The sequence below is a fragment of the Anopheles cruzii genome, chromosome 3, assembly GCF_943734635.1.
Source record: "Anopheles cruzii chromosome 3, idAnoCruzAS_RS32_06, whole genome shotgun sequence".
Classification (NCBI taxonomy): Eukaryota; Metazoa; Arthropoda; class Insecta; order Diptera; family Culicidae; genus Anopheles; species Anopheles cruzii.
Genome location: NC_069145.1, coordinates 85,295,788 through 85,316,133, shown reverse-complemented (window position 1 = coordinate 85,316,133; position 20,346 = coordinate 85,295,788). Strand labels below are relative to the sequence as shown.

General features: G+C 51.7%; 1 protein-coding gene across 1 annotated transcript in view; it reads left to right on the top strand.

Moving 5' to 3' along the window:
- LOC128271190 (uncharacterized) overlaps nt 1-20,346 on the top strand; it is a 63,876-nt gene that overhangs the window by 21,249 nt on the left and 22,281 nt on the right. The window contains exons 4-8 of the mRNA XM_053008632.1: nt 2,065-2,164; nt 10,441-10,487; nt 10,575-10,706; nt 12,942-13,114; nt 17,404-17,667. Coding sequence (XP_052864592.1) covers nt 2,065-2,164; nt 10,441-10,487; nt 10,575-10,706; nt 12,942-13,114; nt 17,404-17,667 — 716 coding nt within the window. The remainder of the gene's footprint in view (nt 1-2,064; nt 2,165-10,440; nt 10,488-10,574; nt 10,707-12,941; nt 13,115-17,403; nt 17,668-20,346) is intronic.

Sequence of the window (20,346 nt, the reverse complement as noted above, 5' to 3'; positions counted from 1 at the left end):
CGTTCGCTTCGCTGAAAGATGCTATCAGAACGTTTTAACTTGTGCTATCCTTCCACTCTCTCCGTCTCTCTGGGGGGTTGTTTGCGATTTAGTTTGTGAATTTACATAAAGTGCCTCCCGGTTGATGTGTTCATTCCCGGGATCCTTCCATTCGGGAGTACGGCGGCGGTGGGATACGCCTTCATCGTCGGTCCCCTCGGGTTCAAGTGGCGTGACGCCACCATCATTGGGTTCGCATCCTGGTCTGGCTGGATCGAATAATTTCTTCCCTGAATTCCCGACCCGTGCGGAATACCTTGCGTAAAACACTTTTTGCCAGCACTGTGGCAAACACGGATGTGGTTGGCATACAAATTAACGCCCCGGTGATTGCTCGCTGAGGCGGGCAAGGAAAAAATCTCGACCCACCGGCACGGCGAAGACGATGGGATTATAAGTTACTAAATTAGGCGGAAACCACGACCAGGACGGCGTCGTCTGGCTCACATGCTCCGGCGCTCGGTAGGCCATTTAATTGCCGCTCGCCTCGAGTAACGCCTCGCCTCGTGATGATCCCGCATCACCGAAACCTAACACCCGTTGAAACTGAGCTTCTCCGACTCGCTTCTCAACGGCCAGCCAGCCGGACCGGGCCCCCATCGAGGGGCCTGGGTAATAACAATAATTAACCGACAATAAAGCTCCCTTGTCAGGGACACCCGCTCGGGTGAACTCTGGTCCCTGGCTGGCGATTGATGAGGGTAGCTTCCGTTTCACTTCGCTTGGTTCGTGTTCCGTGCGTCCGTGGTATGATTTTCTAATAATGAAATTTTTTTTACATTTTCCTTTGGTATCTTAAAAAAGTGAATACATTCCTGATACGAAGCTAAGCCATACTGGCAATTGCTGTCAACAGAATTGTCTCGCAACGGTTCACTAAAGCAATGAAGCAAGGGACCCCATCGAACGACGTGGCTTGAGTAAGGTTTCATTGTGCAGGGAGCGACCCAACGGCGTCAGACGTCACCGATGAGTCGAAATTCCGGGCACGTTTCCGATTTAAATGGTGTCTGTGATATAATTTCGTTTTTGGTTTTTCCATTCATTCACGACCGACGACGGAAATTGGTTTTCCCTTATCTGCTCAATCAGTGCGTGCAAAAATCAAAAATATTGAACCGAAATAGGTCGCCTTCGGCCCCCCCTTCGGAGAAGCTGCCTTTGATCGGTCGAACCATTTGGCCTTGGCGCCCGGGGGCTCAACGATTGCCGAGGCCTTTAAAGTAATTTAATATTTTCTCTATTACCGCACCGCACTATACACCCCTGGGTGATGTTGCCCTTGTGCCCCGACGGCCAGGATTTAATAGTTTTATAAATTAAATTTTTCCATCAATCAGAGCGTACTGATTGGCAATGATTGAGAATTGTTATGGCTGCAGCAGCCGTCCCGGGGCCGCGAGGGAGCCCCAGAGTCCGTGGTGAATTAAGTTATTTTATTTGTGTTCCATCAGATTGAAGCGGTGGAGAAGAACAGAGGCGATGCGGGCTGAACGTAAACGCGTTGTCCACTATATGGATCGTAAAGGTTTATTTTCTTCTCCTCGTTAAAACCCAATCTAGCCCATCAGTTTCCAACCAAATTACACCAAACAAAAGCGTGAAATTGTCTATCCAATGGGCTAAAGGATTTGATAGCGCAGGGTTTGCCGAGATTCCGTAAGATGGCGGCTCCGAAACGGGCCCATAAACGTAGGACGTGCAAATGACCTTTAAAGCAACCATCTTGACCCACTTGCCACAACCGAAAGCGTCTACTGAAACGACATTTAGCTAACCGGAATGTCTGAATCTGACTGGTAAATTGAAAAGTAATTTATGTTTCCTCTGCCCGGACTCTCGGATGACTACTATATTGGCCTATTTAAGTGCAATCATCCCGTTTGGCCATTCGCCATTCGTCGGTTTAGAGTGCTTCAACTCGAGCACTCTCGATGTGCTTGACACAAGCGAAAGAACCCTACCGTGGCAGGCGAGGCGGGCTATTCAATTAGCTCTATTTAGTTTTTTGATGAACTCTTCTAGCACCGATCAAGAACTAGTCTCAATCATCAGCAACAGCAACAGCAGCAGCAGCAGCAACAGCTACACTTTCTAGTTAGTATCTCGACGTTATCGCTCTGCCGTAATTATTGCCTAATTTGGTTTAATTTAATCTTTGGCGCTCGCTTGCGAGATAGAGATAAGAAGCACACGGGACACGGGACGAGATTGTGTCAAATTTTCACCAGACTCGGGGTTCTGAATACGGAAACAGCTTTTGTCGTCGTGTCGTCCCTCCGGTACGCCTGTGATCACGGCAGGTTCACGGCAGATTAAAAGCTTTAAAACCCATCACGGTGCGGGTTTGGTGGTGGCAATTTCGTCGACAAGCATCTTTCCGCAACGAATTCGAAAGTCCTTCCGCCATTTATCGTAACGATAGTCTCCGGGAATCTCGGTCCCCGGATCACGGGGGACGGCGTCCGTCGGAACGTGTCTCGTACTCTCGCAGATAATCATTAATATGCAGAAAACGTTACAATACGCTGAACCTATCCGGCAACGGCTCAGTGAGCATATCGTCAAACAATCGGCTCCGGGCCCGGCCCCTTCTCGAGTGTGCCACTCTTCTATCTTTTGTGTTAATCTCACAAGAATTAATATGCGGACCCGGCTCCAGCTGGCTAGTGGAGAGAGAAAGAGAGAATTAGAAAAGAGCGAGAGAGAGTGGCCACATGGAAGGGTTTCCGCTTTCAGGTGGCAACCCAAAAAAAAAGAAAACTCTCGGATGAAAACATCCCATGTGAAAATTTGCTTCATTTCGCTTCCTTTGCAAAGGCAAACAATCTCGTCGTCGTCTCTGGAGCATCTTTTCACTCAACACGGTGTCTGCTTAAATATTGCATGCCAAAGGACCGAAAGCAAACATTAAAGGATTACGCTCAATAGCGCAGGCCAACAGGCAGCGTGGCGGCACGGGTGGCGGTGGCCGGTGGCGGCCATCATACGCCGACGTCGGGCGGTGGCTGGTAGCTGGCAGTCGAGGGTCGCGCAGGAAACGAGACGTAAACTTGGCTACCCCATGGGGAGCCAACACGAGGCTATTTACGTGTTTCCACCGAAAGCGTGGTTCGCAGACGTTCAACGACACTTCCCGACGCCCCGTGTATTCCCGTTGCCCGTTTTTCAGTTCCCCGAACGCGTTGGGCAGCGTGGAAGGCGCGCGACGGTCATGCTCCGTTGCAGCCGATGGGCCACCAGGCGCCTCCACCAAGACGACGATCAGGACTTGATGGGTATTTTGCCGCCAACGCGACACGGTACGGCAAATCTGCAAGCGTGACCCACGGGCGCTGCATTATTGATGTCTCCGGGGGCTTGTGGTTGATTGCGGGGCCTTACCTTAAGAACCAATTAAAACGATTCGAGAACATTAATCGATGACAACCGACGAGGAGACGGAAAGTTTTGAAGTCCCGATTACGTATGCATCTTAAAGAGCTATTTAATTCAATTTCATCATCTCCTTTCCGATACTGTCAGTCATCTTGCAAGGTTGGTAAGTCCTCTTTACGAAACACAACAAGCTTCAGTTCCTTTCGTCCACATCAACACATTCTCGTCAACCATTTTGTACATTTCTGAAACACGAAACAAATATCCAATATCCTCGCCGCACATGTTGTGGTTCGTTCGTTATTGTTTTACAAAGATCCTTCACCGTGGCAAACTTCACCACAGCACCAGATGCATTTTATGTTCACGCTCACTGGCTGCAGCGGTCGGAACCGCAACAAAGGACGCAACTGTTTATTCCCCGGTGCCATGCTCCATGCTGGCGGGACTAGATCGAGGACGAAACTTACGTAGCTACAGAGTATCTGCGTAGTGTTTGTTGTGCTTCTCGAGTGTGGAAACCTTGCAACTTTGTGGTAATTTCAAGCAACACATCTGTAAAATGGTTGCCCCAATGAAATGTTAGACATCGAAACCATTCTGATGTGTACCTTTCCGACTGTAGACGCTCCGTAGTGAACTAATCTATATTCTAGCCCCCGAGCAAAAGCTTCCGAAAACAAGAATATTTGAGTATTTGTGCACCAGCTTCTTGGAAGCTGCAACACTAACAGAGAGTCATTAGCACAAGTGGCTACTTCAGCAAAATGCAATCACCCTCCACGGGCTTCGCATTTCTTTTCCGAAACATTCATTCCGTTTGTAGAAGTCAAAAGTGTGACGCCCGACGTCCCGACTCGTGACGCGTGTGGCAGTCAGACATCCTCTCTCACAGTTCATCATCTTTCACTTGGAAGACTCTTGGATTGCAATTCAAATATGATTACCGCCAGACTGGGTCACGGAGCCAACGGAGAAGCACCAGCCACTAGGGGATGACTTGCATTGAAAGCACTTCTTGGCAATCGCTTTCCCGAGCTCGCTCTCGTCCCGAGCGCAGCGCGTCATACGGACTGCAGGCCAAGCTAATAAGCACTTCGTTACAGCCATAAAGTGTTCGACGGTCGAGACAAAGAACGGCGAAAACGGTGCCAACCTTTCGCTGACTCGGCACGGCCACAGCTTTCCAGATCCTGGCTGGCACACTTTGTGTTTGATCTGTGGATTCTGTGGTGTGTGCGTTAGGGCGACGACTGCAAATGTGGTGCAGTCGGTCAAGACCGTCGGCCATAATTTATGGCTGGTCATGAAAACGAGAATTTCGATAACGACGGCTCAGCCGGTCCGGAGTGGACTAAATCGAGCGCAATGAATGACTGCAACAACATTCAAGGACCGCTTGACGGATGACATGAAATGGGAATGGGAATCGTTCGAGTGAGAGCGACCACTTGTTACGAAAAGGCACTAAAGGTACCGGCCGGGGGGTAAGTAAATCCGACGGAGTTAGTTTTCTCGTCGAAGTGAACGAAGAATGACTGTTGCAAACGTTTTTAACTATTCGTACCCGTAAAGTGTATGGAGGGCGCTTGAAAACCGATTCAATTTCCAGTTACAAAAAAAAGGATAAACCCTGGGTTGCGTTTCCTGCTGCGCCATAACGAGAAGAGATGTTGCATTTTCAATCACAATGTACTTTTACGATTCAGAACGCGCCCAAGAACGGTGCTACGGTTCGTTTGCCTTCTCGCCGGTCCGATTTGTGTTCGGGCGCGGCTGCAGATGTTATGCTCCGACGTACGGCACAATCCTTGAATCCTTTGCCACTGCCGGGGTATTCCGAATCTGCAAACGAATAAGCGAAGGTAACATATTGCAACCATTGCCCGGGAGGCCACCACCGGCAGGTTTCGCTACTTCAGGCCGGGGCGGTAAGAAACATAAAATGTTTTCTACCGCACACAACCGGCACACCGAACCCGACCAGCTTGGAGCAAAAAGGACCACAGAAAGAGAGACCGAGTTTCCTAACTGTCTCCCAACTGAGTTCGGTGCCGGATTTACGGTTGCACCCGGATGGTTAAACCTTGAAACAGATCGGCACCGAGGTCCGGGACGGGTTTTGGGGAGCCAAAATCCTGCCCATTACTTGTCGGAAGCAAATCAATAGTTTTTAAAATTCAATTTACTCTCCATCAGGTTTCGTTCACCACAGGATTACTGCCAAGCCGGGGAATGGAAATCCCCGTTGGGTGGCGTTCAGTAAGTGGCGTGTGAACTGATGTGAGTTGGTCGGAACAAGCAGCTCTGAAAAAAGATCCCGATATGGTTGCTGTTAAGTTTGATTAAATTCTGCCGCTTAGTTGATTAGGAAATGCAAAAGGAACCATCCAACGTCTGAACCGAAAACCAGGGTTCCTGCCGCAATAAATGCTTCCATAAATCAGCAATCCCTGCATTGTTGACCATTTTCATATGCTGCCCCACAACACGGACGCAAGTAAAATGATGAAGAATCATCATTTTCCAACATTTAATAAAGCTTCTACATCCAGCCAGTGGAGTCCAATTTCGGGTGCCACTCAGTACCATTCGGGATCCCCGGGGGGGCTACGTTAGGATGCTTCCGAAAGCGATGCAATAACTGGCACCGCCGTCATCGGAGCCACACGGCCACCGATTTTATTAGATGTGTGGCAATGCACCAGCATATTACGGTGCTGTTGCTGGTGGCCTCCCCGGGAGGCGTTATTTGGCCCGGATTTGGCCACAAACACACGTACGACACACAACGAGAGCCGCTCCCGCCTGCCTGCTTCCGGTGCACCTGTCATGTCACACCGACTCGGTTCGCGAAATGCGTCGCTTCAGGAAGTCGCCCACCTACCGGCCATGCGGCGCATGTTTGAGTTTCGGCATCACGTGCCTCAACCCAAGCGCCGCCTCCCTCCTATGCGGGGCTTCAATTTCCGGATCAGGCGCAGCTCCGGAGCAGCACGCCTGTAATGATGGCACCGGTGGGATGGAAAGGACCGGAGTTATGTTGGCGCGAATGGCGCGAGCCGCCACCTTCTGGCGGGCACGTTGTTTGCAATCCACGGGGGCAGGGTCGTTTCCGATCGGCCTTGGGCGTGCGATTGGGCTTGGTTTGCTTTACTTTAGCCGTAAATTAACCTGCCCAGATGAGAAGCACAAATAGAGCCACCGATTCGTGGCGCGTGATTCGCGCGCTAGTGCAGCATTCAATTAAACTTTTGCGAACTCTGGGCCGAAAGCCTTTTTTTCGCTCTCTGGAATCGATGCACTGTTAAACACTCGCTTGTGCGCCAATAGATCATCAACTTTTAATCAACTTTGTGTGAACATGTAAACTAAATTAATCATCACAAAGCCCGATGCCCGATAACGCGGCCACCGTAAAGTCTAATGTTGGATGCGAGAAAATCGAGCTGCTCGAATATACTTTCCAGCGACATTACTTCACGTTCATTATCGCTCAGCGCCCATGGTGACGCCAAATTTGCACGTTCCCGGGCCCGGTAACGACACAGTAACAACGCTGTTAACATGCAAATGCAGCGCCAGCCGGTTGCGATAATTGCATGTTGCACGAAGGGCGCGAAGTGCCTCCGGCACGGTGCACCATGCGGCCGAACAACCGCAATAATTCGCAAGCGCATGTATTTGCGTTCCGTTCCGGCTGGCACCGTTCGGAGCCGGCGTAAATTATGGATTCAATTTTGAATCCATTCACCGCCCCGGGATACGCCTTGGGGTGCGCTCATGCAACACGGACTTTCCCGAGAACGGATTTGCAACATAAAAGCGGCGTAAATTGTACGGAATTTTGTCTAACTTTGTGGCATCGACGAGGGCTTCACTTTCCAAGAAAATCCCACTTTGTTCACTTCGAACCGGCTTCGATGCACTCCGAGCTTAATCGGGACCAAGCGCACGAAAGGACGAGCATCGCAGAAACTGTAAGTGTTGCCGGCGTCTTCGGCCGGCGTTTTCAAGGGCACCGTTGGTGAGCCTACACAACATCCGACACGTAGCCGAGACGCAGGGCTGGCGCAGGTTCTTCCAGGATCATAGTTCAATGAAGTTTTGCGTCTGCCACGCCACGTCGCGCGGAGATGAGGAAATCCTTCTCAGCGATGGACCGACGGCAAGCTGGGCCCGGGTCGTACGGTGACCGGAAGCTACCTTCAACCGATCGTTCGCCAAATCAACTTTCGTAAACCGGTTCACAATTAAGCGTCTTCCGGTAGCCCGGCGCGCGAGGTGAGCCCCCTAAAGTGGCCCTCAGCCAGGAGAGGCAAGCTCCTTGGCAGAACCCGCCAACGTAATCGGTGCCACCGAAGAATGCTAATCCGGAAACTATTTCTCAATCTCCCACCGGGGAAGTCTTACAAATGCTGCCATCCTCTTTTCCATTTTTGCGAATGATCGATCGCTTTCCGGGGCACCCGGACGGACGGACGGGCCCGGACTTGATGAAAGTATCGTCAAAGTAGTTTGCACTTCCGGCGCTCGGCGGCTCGAGAGGTACGTTAGTGTCGAGTATCGGAGCTCCTTTCATCTGTTCATCGGGCTCCGTCCGAGTCGCGGCCCCCTCCGGTTCGCTTAAAGCGTTCTGCGAATCCGGTAGGGCTGCAACGAATGGCAGCAAGAAAGGATTACCGCTACCGGCGGTTGATGAAGAAAGTTTACCACCGTGGCACGCGAAGCACACACCATTGTGGCGGGCGTATCGATTTTTCATTACCACCGACAGCATCTTACACGCGCGTGTGAAGAGTATTGGCTCTGCAGGAATACGCCGTACCGTTCCAGGAGCACCGGAGGAAGTTTTCTTTCCATTACCGAGAGCCGAGTGAATGGCGCGAATCAGTGCGATTTCTATAACAAAAAGAAAAACACTTTGATCAGGCTGCTGGAAAATGCTGGCGGCGATGAAAAATGGATGGAAGAAAATGGAAAAGAAAGGAAACCCGCAACCCGCAAAGTACTTCCACGTCGCGGGTCCTTCTTGACCAGCGACATCCGGCCAGCGATGTTTTTCTGTCCCGATGGGAATGGAATTTCCACCGGTTTTCGTTTTTCCCTCTACAACCGACTCCATTGTCGTCCTTGAGTGGTAGCGATAAGGGAGTTGAGTGATCGGAATCGGGAACCAATATCCGCCGGTGTCCGTAAATTGAATTATACTTCCTGCTGGTCTAGGTTGACGGTGGTTGAAACGGGAATGGGAACTTTTCTATTCCCCAGGAATTAGTATGTTGGTGGCCCAAGAGTTTAATTGCTCGTTACTGAGCCATCTACACAGCTACGTTGTGGGTTGGAAAATTAACCCACTAACCAATATTATCGGTTCAGAAAATAATTATCACCTTCGTGGGTCAACTTACGGGTAAATAATTAAACGCCACCTCAAGCATAGATGAAGAGTGCGCCAATCCGCAGAGTGAGACTTAGGCCGCGTCAGTCGATTACTATTGATCGCCAAACTTTGCTAATAACACCCATCGGAGAGGGGGTCCTTCCAGCACCACCTTCGCGTCCAGCTTCGGTCTCAGACGGAGCCAGGTTTCCGGGTTGCAGTCAACTCCAGCGGGTCGTGGTGTAATCGCACGGAACATCCCCGTAAAGCCGTGCGTAGGAGAGCGATTAGGAGAATAATCGCATTTTCCGGCCACGCACCTTCCGGTCGCGGTGCGCTTTTTTCCGTTCGGTTTCCTCCTGGGGCCCCGACTTTCTTTTTCCCTGCCATCTCAATACCACATTCCAATCGGTTCCCGATCCGGCTGCTGGTGGCTCGGCTTGGCTTGGCGTCTACTCCACGTTTGCACGCGCGCAACCGACAAGGTGATGAGCGATGGAGAAAATTGGCCCTTCTCCATACGTAATGCGTCCCGTGCTGGCCCCCCGGGGGGCGCTCCCGATTACGAGCGGTACGTGCCGGTTTCCCGGGCCCTTTTCACGGGTAAACTTCACGGACATTATCCGGAGTTGAACGACAAGGCGCGCCGATCTGGCTCTGGCTCTCTGTTGACCTTTGTTTGACCCGCCTTCTTCCCCACCCCGGGAGGGGAAACAAACAGAAAATTATCGTCAAGATGCTTGAAGTGGCACATCGTAGCAGGCTGTACGGGCTTAAAGCGGACTCGTTCCGTTACACGGCCGTTATTGGATTTCGCAGCGCACTCCGTGCGACGCTCGCAGACATTAGATGTCGCAGACGCTCACCGACTTCCGTCCCTTTTGTCCCTCACGCACCTCACGCACTTGTGTTCGATAAAATATGGAAGAGTGCGTTCGCTTTTAGTGCCACTTTGCAATAAATAAAAACATCGCCAATCGCCGTTCACGTCGCAGCGTACGACATCGTGGGGCCCCTAGATCTTATGCTGTCGTTCGTATCGTACACACACACAAACAGAGCCTTCTCACCTGCGCCGTGTTCCGTTCGCCATTATCTCACTGTACGGGGATTACCGGGTGAATCCGAACGACGTTGGGATGAAGCCTCCGGAAATCCCGTCAACCTAGCGAGTGTGTGTGTGCGAGGTGCGGCAGCAAAACATGCAAACCTGGTGGCGTGTGGAGAGGACAAAAACATGTATTTATAGTACGAAACAAATGGCCCAATTGGGCTGCAGATGTCGTAAGACCTCGTGTATTATTTTCGCTACGGCTTCGAACATCCCTAATGGCCCGTCCGCAATATGCTGAGATTCTATGCTGTGTGCCGTGTCGTTCTCTAGTAAGCCCGCATCGGGGATTCGGATACGAAGGGATACGAAATCACCTTCGGTTCGGTTCACCAACGCCTGCTGCGAGTCCGACTCTGTGGGAGATGTAATGTAGGTGCGCCCAATGCCACGGCACTGATTTCACAAAGCAACCATCGGCCAACCACCGAAGTGTCCGTTGTCACCGTTTGATTGCGCATTTCATTGCATCGCTCTGTCACCCTCTATTCTAATGATGCGGCCATGTTTTTCTTTCGCACCATTGCAGGCCTTCACCACGCGGCCTCGCTAGGGAACATCGACACATCGTCACAGGTAAGGGACCGAGTTTTCCGCGTCGATCGCCGATTTTGGAACGCCGCGGCCCTATCACTAACTTTCTCATCCGTCCCTCCATTTCAGTCGAAAGTACATTTAGCCGCACGAAGCTACGACTCCGAAGATGAAAATATGGGCCGCAAGAAGGGACGGCCTTATGAGACGAGCCCGTGCTCGCGGGCCCCGGTCTACTCGAAGGGAGACATCCGGGAGCAGGTGAGTTGGAAAGTTGACGAAAACTTTTCCGCAAAAGTTCCTATTCCGTTCCATTTCCGCATCGAATCCGGGGCTCGCCCGAAGGCCCGTTGATTGACTTTTCCAATACCCAGCAGGGGGGGGGGGGGGATTTGTCGGCCCTTCCACACCATCTGCCGCTCAAGTAGGCCTGCCGAGGGCCGATTCCATTACAACCTTTTCGCGCTTCCCGTTGGGGGTCTTCACACGAATTAGCGCTTGCTTCGATCGCTTTCCCGGGGCTGGAGCATTGGCCTGCACCGCTCTCCTCGGGGAACCATTTCATTAGTATTCATTCCTGGCCAGTGGTCGCAGCCCAGCGTAGACAGCGCCGTGTCCTTCGTGTTCGTGTGGACACCGCCGAAAGGACCTTCGCCGGGGTCACACCACCGGTCGGTGACGAGAGACTTTAATTAGATTGCAAAGTTGGAGTGCGAAATGCGGAACCCTAAGCCCGCAGCGTACGGCGGTGGCATCCATTAGCGTGCAATTATGCCCAACAACACAGGGTGGCTCGGCACAGGGCAACTTTTCCTCCCCCTAAGATCGGGCGACAGAAAGGCCGAAGTACCGACGGGAACTCATGTCAAAACGTAATTGATTGAGAAAACACAAACAACGTTGGGCAAACGTTGTTGGCCACTACCACTTCCGGCACCTCGAGAGCAACTTTGAAGTGGAACACTAAAACCGGAAAAGCCGCCACTAAGCGCCTGCGGGCTCCATTCAATTGAGCGGCAGCCAATGGTCGTAGCAAAGTCGGTCCGCAACAACCGATCGGGCGACGAAAACTTTTTCCTTCTCACCACGGAGCGCGTTTCGTCCTGGGCAATTAATAGCGCCCTTTCGGGCCACCACTTACGCGCCCATTAATCAGACGATCGGCCTGATTGCCGGGAGATTTGCGAAGATTACGGGGAACACGGCCACGGCCTGAGTGATTGGCAGGATCTTCGCCCGCGATCATATCTCAGTCGCTACGCGACCGTGATTGATGAGCCGCTGTTCGCGGACCTCGCGCTCCTGGCGGTGTGATGTTTGATCCAAGTTGGCCGTCATGTTGTGTCACGTTGAGTCAGAGCTGAGTAGATTGCCCGTAGTAATGTTTGAATCGGCAACTTGAGAGCCAAAGTTTTGCAAGAGGAAGGTGTCCCTGAAGGAAGGTGTCTGTGGCATTGGAACACTAAATTACGAGACACACATATGTGCCCGTACGTACTGCTCCACCCGAACCGTCGTCAGCCGGAGTGACAGATTCCGGGGGAAGATGATTTATTCATTTGCCCAAAAACAAGAGCCAGCAGGTTGTGTGCAGCGTCCGCGTTAAATATTCAAACCGTCCGCGCGGTTTTGATTGAATACCGAGGGAAATGTTCTACGGCAAGTTTTCTCTTGGCATGAACCTCCCGAAAGGCTCATTTATTTTTCATTTTCCATTAATTTTCGGCTGCTTACCAATTCGAAGCACAAATTAAACGAGCACCATCGGGCTGGGCTCGTCAAGACACGAAATGAAGACGCCAAATCCTTCTCGAAACATCGCATTTGCTAGCGTTTTGCCAAGAGCTTATGCATATTTAAGTGATGGCGGGCTTTGCCGGGTGCCTCGAATGCTGACAGCGTGTGTTGTTGTTTGTTGTCCCGTCCCGACCGCCCAGGAATGTAATATTGAATTGAAAAATTTCCATCCACAAATTTATGTACCGATTTGAAATTCTATTGACGCTGATTCGCTGACGCGTTCGTTGCGATCGGCTCCGGCGAAATGTGATCCCTGCAGCCCCAAGCCGAACGGGGAACTGTTGGGTGCCCCAAAGCAAAGTTGGAGGAAAATTCACGGAACCGCGCGGCGCAACTATGATAGCGTTGATTGAATTTTCGGTGCTTCCACGCGGAATACCCGACCCGATCGGCCGTACGGACCGGAAAACCGCTCCCCGAGGGCAAACAAATCAAGCCGCGGCGGAAGCCGCCAAATGGAAAATGTCAACAGTTTTGATAATAATACGCTTTCTCGGTGTCGCGAAATCGAAGGCGATTTTCGAGAATTCCTGCGCCATTATTCGAATGCGCCAATGTAAACCCCCGTCACCCCATATGGTCACTGAGCACACAGATCGCATCGACTCCGGGAACCCCCCCGACGGTTTTACTACTTTTACGCGGGGCGCGACCTATATTGACATTCCCGCCGAATCCTTCCTTCCTTCTTTGCAGTACTGCCTGACGGATCGCCAGCTCAACTCGATAGAGCAACCGCGCCGGGAACGGTTCTTCGGTTGCTGGTCCGGCCGCAATGCCCCGCAGTCGTTTCTGGGAGTTTGCGTCGGGCGGCGGGCGCCTTCCGACGAGAACCTCGCCGACTACGCCCCGATCCAGCGGTACCCGAGGTGAGTTGTGCCCCAGTGTGCTTTAATTTTATTTATTTCCGCGACCAACTCAAGCTTTAACCGTGGCCCCGGCAAACGGCAAAACACGGGGTTCACGGGAAACCGTCTCGGGGCAAGAGCCATGCCTGAAGTCGCGTAAGTCGGTGGGTCATTTTTATTCATTACCGTTTAAATTATGCACTCTCACTGCACGTGGCCGTCATCGTGGCGGTGGCTGACTTGCTGGCTGAAGGAGTGCCAATCCATTACAAGTCAGCACCCGGCAACGGAGCCATCTTTGCGGCGCGCTATTAATAGTGCCTTCGCCAAGGCCAACAGCCAGTCGAACGGATGGCCTGCGAGCGGACGGGCGATATGCTCGGAAGGAAAAGTGCACTTAGAGGGCCCTGACCAAGGGGAAGCCCTGGCGGGTCCATCGCAGAAGATAAATTGAAGTTCGATACGGTACGCTGGAAGCTGCTGAAATCATAGATTGCGCCACCAAATTCCGTCCCATCGCCACCGGCCCGCCACGGATTGACCACGGATTTAGCAGCGTACACCGGCCCTGTTGGCACGGACCTGTTGTGTCGTTCGCGCGCCCCAGGACGCCCGGACAATCGTTGAGTTCTTTCGCTAACCATTATTCGAGTGATAAAATCGAGCGGAATGTGCCCGACGGTAGCCACATTGTCTCACGGACCGTTGGCTCACGGACCACCACGGCTGACCACCGACCACTGGACTCTCGGCCACACGGCGGCCGTTCAGGTCCGATGGTCCGGAACACACATCGCGCCACATCGTTGGTGAAGGTTCGATAAGAAATAATTCAGCAGCAGCAGCGTAGCAACAGCATCATCCTGCAGTGGGCGCGTGGGTCGATGGGTGGCCGTTGTTCCGGTGATGCCTCGCCTTGAGCTCGACTCGATCAACCGACAAACGGGCTGCTGCTGTTTGCACTGCCAAACGGTGGCTTCCAGCGAATCCAGCAGGGGAGGTGCATGCGTGTCGTGTCCATTTGCGCGTCGTCATCGCAAGGACACGTCCGCCACGGGGCCACCATAGTCACGGACACCGACCGACGAAACCTGCCGATCTGTTGATTGTGTTGTGGCACACAAAATGTGTGCGTGTGTTCCGACGTGCCACGGTGCCGATCCTGATGCCGGTCGATTTACAAAGCGGAAAAAAAAGAATGGTGCAAAGAAAGTGGGTCAGGTGATGATGCTGTTTTTCGCCCAGCCACCCGAGTGGGGGTTTTTGGGCGCTCAGCCCTCGCTCGGCAGTGATTTGCGCACCGGATGACAGTAATTTATGTTTCGCGCCAGAGCCAGGCATTGATTTTCGATTCGCCCACTTCGTAATGTGCCCTTCGTAAAACATTATCGCCTGGCAGTGCTTTCGCCACCTCGTCGCCCATAATTGCGTGCGCGTTTGCTGAAAGAGTTGTAAAAAGCCATTCAAAACCGACTGTGGATGGCGAAAAGAACCTTAGCTCCTGAACATTTGAATAATATGTGAAAATATGAGTACATCTTCGCTTTGAATGGCTCTTTTGAGGCGTTGAATATTATATTGAGGATCTAAGAGCAAAATTTGAGCGATAAAATGACATTTAGACTTTTAGACTGAAGTGTAATCTGCGGCCATTTGTGACCGTGGGTCAATTTCAGTTTAGGTTAAGTTGTAAGCATGAAGTTTTCAGTTTTTCACACCAATTTCCTTCGTTTTGCTCGGTAATAAAGCCAGAAGCAGTAATGCAGTATCTCGTGGATGATACTATCAAGGTTTCAGGCTATCAACATCTTATTCATGAACCTTGAAGTATGTGCAAAGATACCACTCAATTTAAGAAAGTTAGCCAAATTAATCAATCCAATCTGAACCAAAATAATACCTGAGGATTATTGGAAAGGCCACATCACAAAACCAGGATATTTGGCTACACTGTCTGGGCGGAATGGTGTGCATTGCGGATACTAAGCTTGTTTTCGCCGAAGATAAATTGAGCTTGTTCTAAATAAGTTTTGCTAAAATTTGTCTCTTGTATCCAATCATCCCTAAATACAGCAAAACTATCATTTACATATCTTTTATAATGTTGTAGCATGAATGCTAAACAGCGTAATCATGTATGGTAGTGTAATTAGATGCAGAACAAATAGCAACCGTCAAACCCCTAAGCTATTCAAATTATCAAAACGCCAAAACCTCTGAAACTGTCATACAACATCAAACGTCAAAACCAGAAAACTATCAGAAAATATCAAACGCCAAAACCCAAACTGTCAGAAAATAGCAAACCGCCAAAATGATGAGTTACGTAATTATCACTGTGGTCGTGAGCTAATTTTCTGCCGCCAAAAACCATGAGTAGAGACAAAACACTCTAAGTATTTCCTTATGGCTGCCCGGTCAGCTTCAGTGTCCAGCCGAGACGTGCACCCAGAATCTTCCAGCGACTTGTGACGACGAGTGCAATCGATGCACACACACCGAGGACGCGGACTCCGGTACCGCGCCAACCGTCAGCTGGAACGCTCAACGCTCGTTCACATTCGAACCAGCCCACGACGTGCCGACGCCAACATCGACCAAGTTGGACACGCGCGTCACCAGCGAGTGTGTTTTCTTCACGCGGTATGCCCCAACCTCGGGCCGTTAGAATAGGTGTCAGCCGACGTACATTATAATGTTTTTGATTGATTTTTGGTTGGTTAAAGCAAATTTTTCTTCCTCGTATTTCCTAAAATCTTTTGTGTTCTTGAACTAAACTTCTTTTAGATAGCCCCTGGTCGGCTGCAATAAAGCTGCATGAAAATTCCGCTTTGAACCCACCGAAAGTGACGATTGAATTAGTGCAAACAGAGTCCGCTGCGACAAAATTCAACGGCCCGGGCCACTCTAAATCGCTTCGCGTAACGTGGCAAGCAGGTTAAGGTGCGCTTTCCAACACCCGACCGGAAAACAACGAACTGGAAAATATGTGATGCTACTTTTTAGCCGTTACTCCGTAACCGTGTCCATAAGCGTAATCTCATCTTGCCCGGGCCGGGCTAATTCAATTCTACTGCCAGCTGCCGGGAGCTGCCGACCCGGAGCCAACTCCGACCGCCGCGAAACGATGAAATATTTGTCACGAAAGCGTAAGCCCAGGTCGTCCTGGCGTCGCGTCCTGGCCGTTGCATGGAAACGAAATGGAAATGATGAAAACTCCGGGCAAATTCAAAGCCCTCGGTGGCGTTTTGCCTGCCACCAAGGCGGACAGTATACATAAAATATTTTTTATGATAATTCTGCCGGCGCCAGGCAGGCAGGCAGAATAAAAGAATGGGCTACACCTTTCCAGCCGGCAGGGCGCCCGTCATCCATTTGCACCTTCCGCGCCCGGAGAGCCCGCGCGGATGGCAATCTTTCCAATCCCATATTCATGGGCCTCCCTTTCGGGGGGGTAGTACGTGGTTCTTCGCTCCATTGGGCGCTCGGTAAGGGTCACGTGTTGTTTAGGTTCCCTTACCTCCACCGAACGGGATCTTCGGAGGTCCTGATCGGAGGGCGCTAATGGAACCTCCGCTCAGTGTTTCAGAGATGTTGAAAGGTTTTCAAGTGCGATGCGGTGGTCCCCAGTAACCCTCGACCCCGTGTGTCACGTCCCGCAAGGTGTTTCCTTCGGACGAGGGACTCAAATCAAACCCGGCGTCCGCCGGATGATTATTATGCAGCTCACAAATTACAAACTGTGCTACGGTGCTGCGAATCGCCACCCGGAACCGGAACCGAGGGCCGAGGGAAAAGTTTATGAAGCTGCGGGTGTGAAATTTTAATTTAGTTCCTCGACGTGGCTCGAGGTGACGCGGTGCGAGGTGGACTCTTGTGGCAAGTGGCGAAACGAGAGTTCGTTGATAATTTGACAAGTGGGTCGAGGAATGCAGAGATGCGGCTGCGGAATTTCTAATTTCATTACAATCGGCTCTCCGTCGACTCGGTTTACATTTTTAATAAAGTTTCAAGACAACACAACCACGGCCGGGGTTTGGATTATGCGCCGCACGGTTGTTGCCAGCCGAGTTCCAGAGTAGCCAGCTCTTGTGAAGGGAACCTTAAAGTGTAAACCAAAAAATGTTTAAATTAGTAGTGAATCCAAAGTATAGGAAACTGAAACATTGAATCATTTGGGTACATTTTTGTTAAAGTTTATCAAACACGGACCAAAGGCCACTTTAAGCCCGTTAAAATGCCTCTGTAATCTGACCTTTGCCTTCCTCTCTCTCTCTCTCTGTCGCTTTCGCTTTCTCACCTTGCCACAGGTACATTAATACCGGGCCGATAGCAAAGTCCATCCTGCAGCAGTACGATGACGACATGGAGAGCTCGTACTTCCGCCGAAAACCGACCTCTTTTTTATCGAACAGCAGCAGTGTCACTTCCGGCGGCGGCGGTGGTGGCCCCACTAGCGGAGGGACCGGATTAATTATCGGAAGCAGCGCCACACTGCCCGGTGGTGACGGCAAGCGGTACGGTGGTTCCTGGTTGCCGGCCGAGGATGAAGCCGTTCGGTTAGAGGGTCCAAGGTAGGTATTGCCAGTCTGGGCATCCCCGGCCGTACTTACCACACCCCGGACACCAACCGCTGTGGGATGTAAATGTGGTTTTAAGGTCCCGGTCCCGGAGCACGGCCGACCAACATTAAAAGACTGAGCAATCATAATTCTGCCTCCGGCCAAAAGTTGGCGCAAGATAACCAATAGCATTCGCCCTGACCTTTCGACTTTCCGCTCCCTCCCGGTGTAGTAGAAACCCTCGCCTTCCTGCTTGGTTTCCAGTGGCTGTGGTCACCTTGTTATGAACCTTGTTGTAGAACTCCTCGCTGTCTGTGTGTTTCCCATTCTGGTTTTTGCTTGCCACTCCGCCCCGATTCCATTGGTGTCAGATGTCCAACGAAGGTCCCTTCCCAGAACCCCGCTGTGTAGTGAGTTCCGAACGTTATTGCGAACCCCTTGAGATGTCTGGACCGCCGATCGGGGACGCGCGGGGCCCACTGCTTGTCTCGGCCATTAAATGTTATCTCATTTTTACGACAATATTTGAACGGAACGGTACGGCACGGGCCAGCACACGAAGAATGCCAGTATGTTGTAGATCTCTTTTGACACTAATTTCACAATGATGCCTTCCCCGGGCGTTCCTCCGGCGAACGTGCGCAGTGCGACTGTGTGGACCCGAGGTTGGCGAGGACTGCAACTCGACGCCCTGGAGAGCCGTTGATGCACCCGTTTGGCGCAAGATAACCAATAGCATTCGCCCTGACCTTTCGACTTTCCGCTCCCTCCCGGTGTAGTAGAAACCCTCGCCTTCCTGCTTGGTTTCCAGTGGCTGTGGTCACCTTGTTATGAACCTTGTTGTAGAACTCCTCGCTGTCTGTGTGTTTCCCATTCTGGTTTTTGCTTGCCACTCCGCCCCGATTCCATTGGTGTCAGATGTCCAACGAAGGTCCCTTCCCAGAACCCCGCTGTGTAGTGAGTTCCGAACGTTATTGCGAACCCCTTGAGATGTCTGGACCGCCGATCGGGGACGCGCGGGGCCCACTGCTTGTCTCGGCCATTAAATGTTATCTCATTTTTACGACAATATTTGAACGGAACGGTACGGCACGGGCCAGCACACGAAGAATGCCAGTATGTTGTAGATCTCTTTTGACACTAATTTCACAATGATGCCTTCCCCGGGCGTTCCTCCGGCGAACGTGCGCAGTGCGACTGTGTGGACCCGAGGTTGGCGAGGACTGCAACTCGACGCCCTGGAGAGCCGTTGATGCACCCGTCCATGGAGGCGCCTGGTTGCTTACACTGAATCCTGTGAGCGGCAGTTTGTTTTCGCCGACAGTCATTGCAATAAGCACGTCCCCTTGCGCCAGTTGATAAAATGGTGCCCGTGTCCGGATGTGTTGAGGGTTGTTTCCAAGCATTTATTGTTGTGTGTGTGCATGCTCCCTCCCTCGCCACCCCTGTAGCTGTTGTTTCTGTGCCACCCTGTAGCGTGTTTCGGTGCCCTTCAGCAAACAATGGGCCGGTTGTCTGGAACACTTTTCCATCGTTTCTTTACGGCGCCACACCCAGTCTGCTTCAGTTCCCCCAGCCTAATCCGGCGGGCGGGTGGCCGGAGAAGGCCGCAGCCTTTGAAGCGGACAGCTTACGATAACCGTGCCCAAGATGACTGTTTTCTTTTAAGGCAACATTTTGCCAGCACCCGAAGGGCTGCTCGCTTCGCTTGGCACAGTCTGGGCGCGGCCCGTTTGCCATGCCTCGGGCACTTCGGGCTTTGGGAGACAAGAGAGCATCCTGTGCTCGGCCCGGTAAAGGGTGAGCAAAGCAAAGGAAAAAAGGAGAAAAGAATGCTCCACAATCAGTCGCTCGGTCGGTCGGAAAAGTCAAGGATAAATTCAATCCCAGGTCGTAGGATTACGATGGATTTTGCGGCCACCCCGTAATGCTCGCTTCCGGTTGGGGGGCCCCATAAACAAGTGCTAATGCGAGCAGACATTTTGGCAGTCTTAAGGCAGGTTTTTGCTCCGTGTTTCGTGTGAGCTTCATTTATCATAAAAACGGGAGCTCAACGTGAGCCGGCGATTTGCCAAAAACATGCCCCAGAGTCCCCGGGCAAACAAGACGAATATCCAGGAGGACTTGGTCCGCACGGTTCCCGAGTACTACTTTTGAATCTCCACAAACGCAAAGCGGAGTTGCACAGTCTGAGCGGCCTCCAAAGTTTGCCCGCTCATGGGAAGCCGTCTAATGAAGCGAAAAATTAATCACCAACCCAATCGAGCCGCCGCAATCGAGCGTCTCTCGTGGAACATGATCGATCGACCTATGCCCTCGAGCGGTCTCGCGTTCTTGAAGAGATCGTCCGCCCGAACCGAACCGGTATTAGCATCGCATCAGGGCACTTTAGCGTTAGATTGATTTCCCTAACCTGTGGCCCCGGTCCAGTCCAACGAGTCCTAGTACGGATGCCGAACCGCACCTCAGGCTTGTACAGGATGCTCCGAGTGGTCCTGTTGCGTCAGCCATAGCCCCCGGGGGGTGCACTGCGTGCGAACCGGAGGGGACGATCGTTTATCAACCGTCAAAGCGGACGACAGACAGCAGGAAGCAGGCATCCGGTTGTTGGTTGTTGGGCGAAAAACGTTTCGATAACGTTTTACTACTAATTGAAAGATAATACCAACGTCGGTCTTCTTCCCGAAGCCC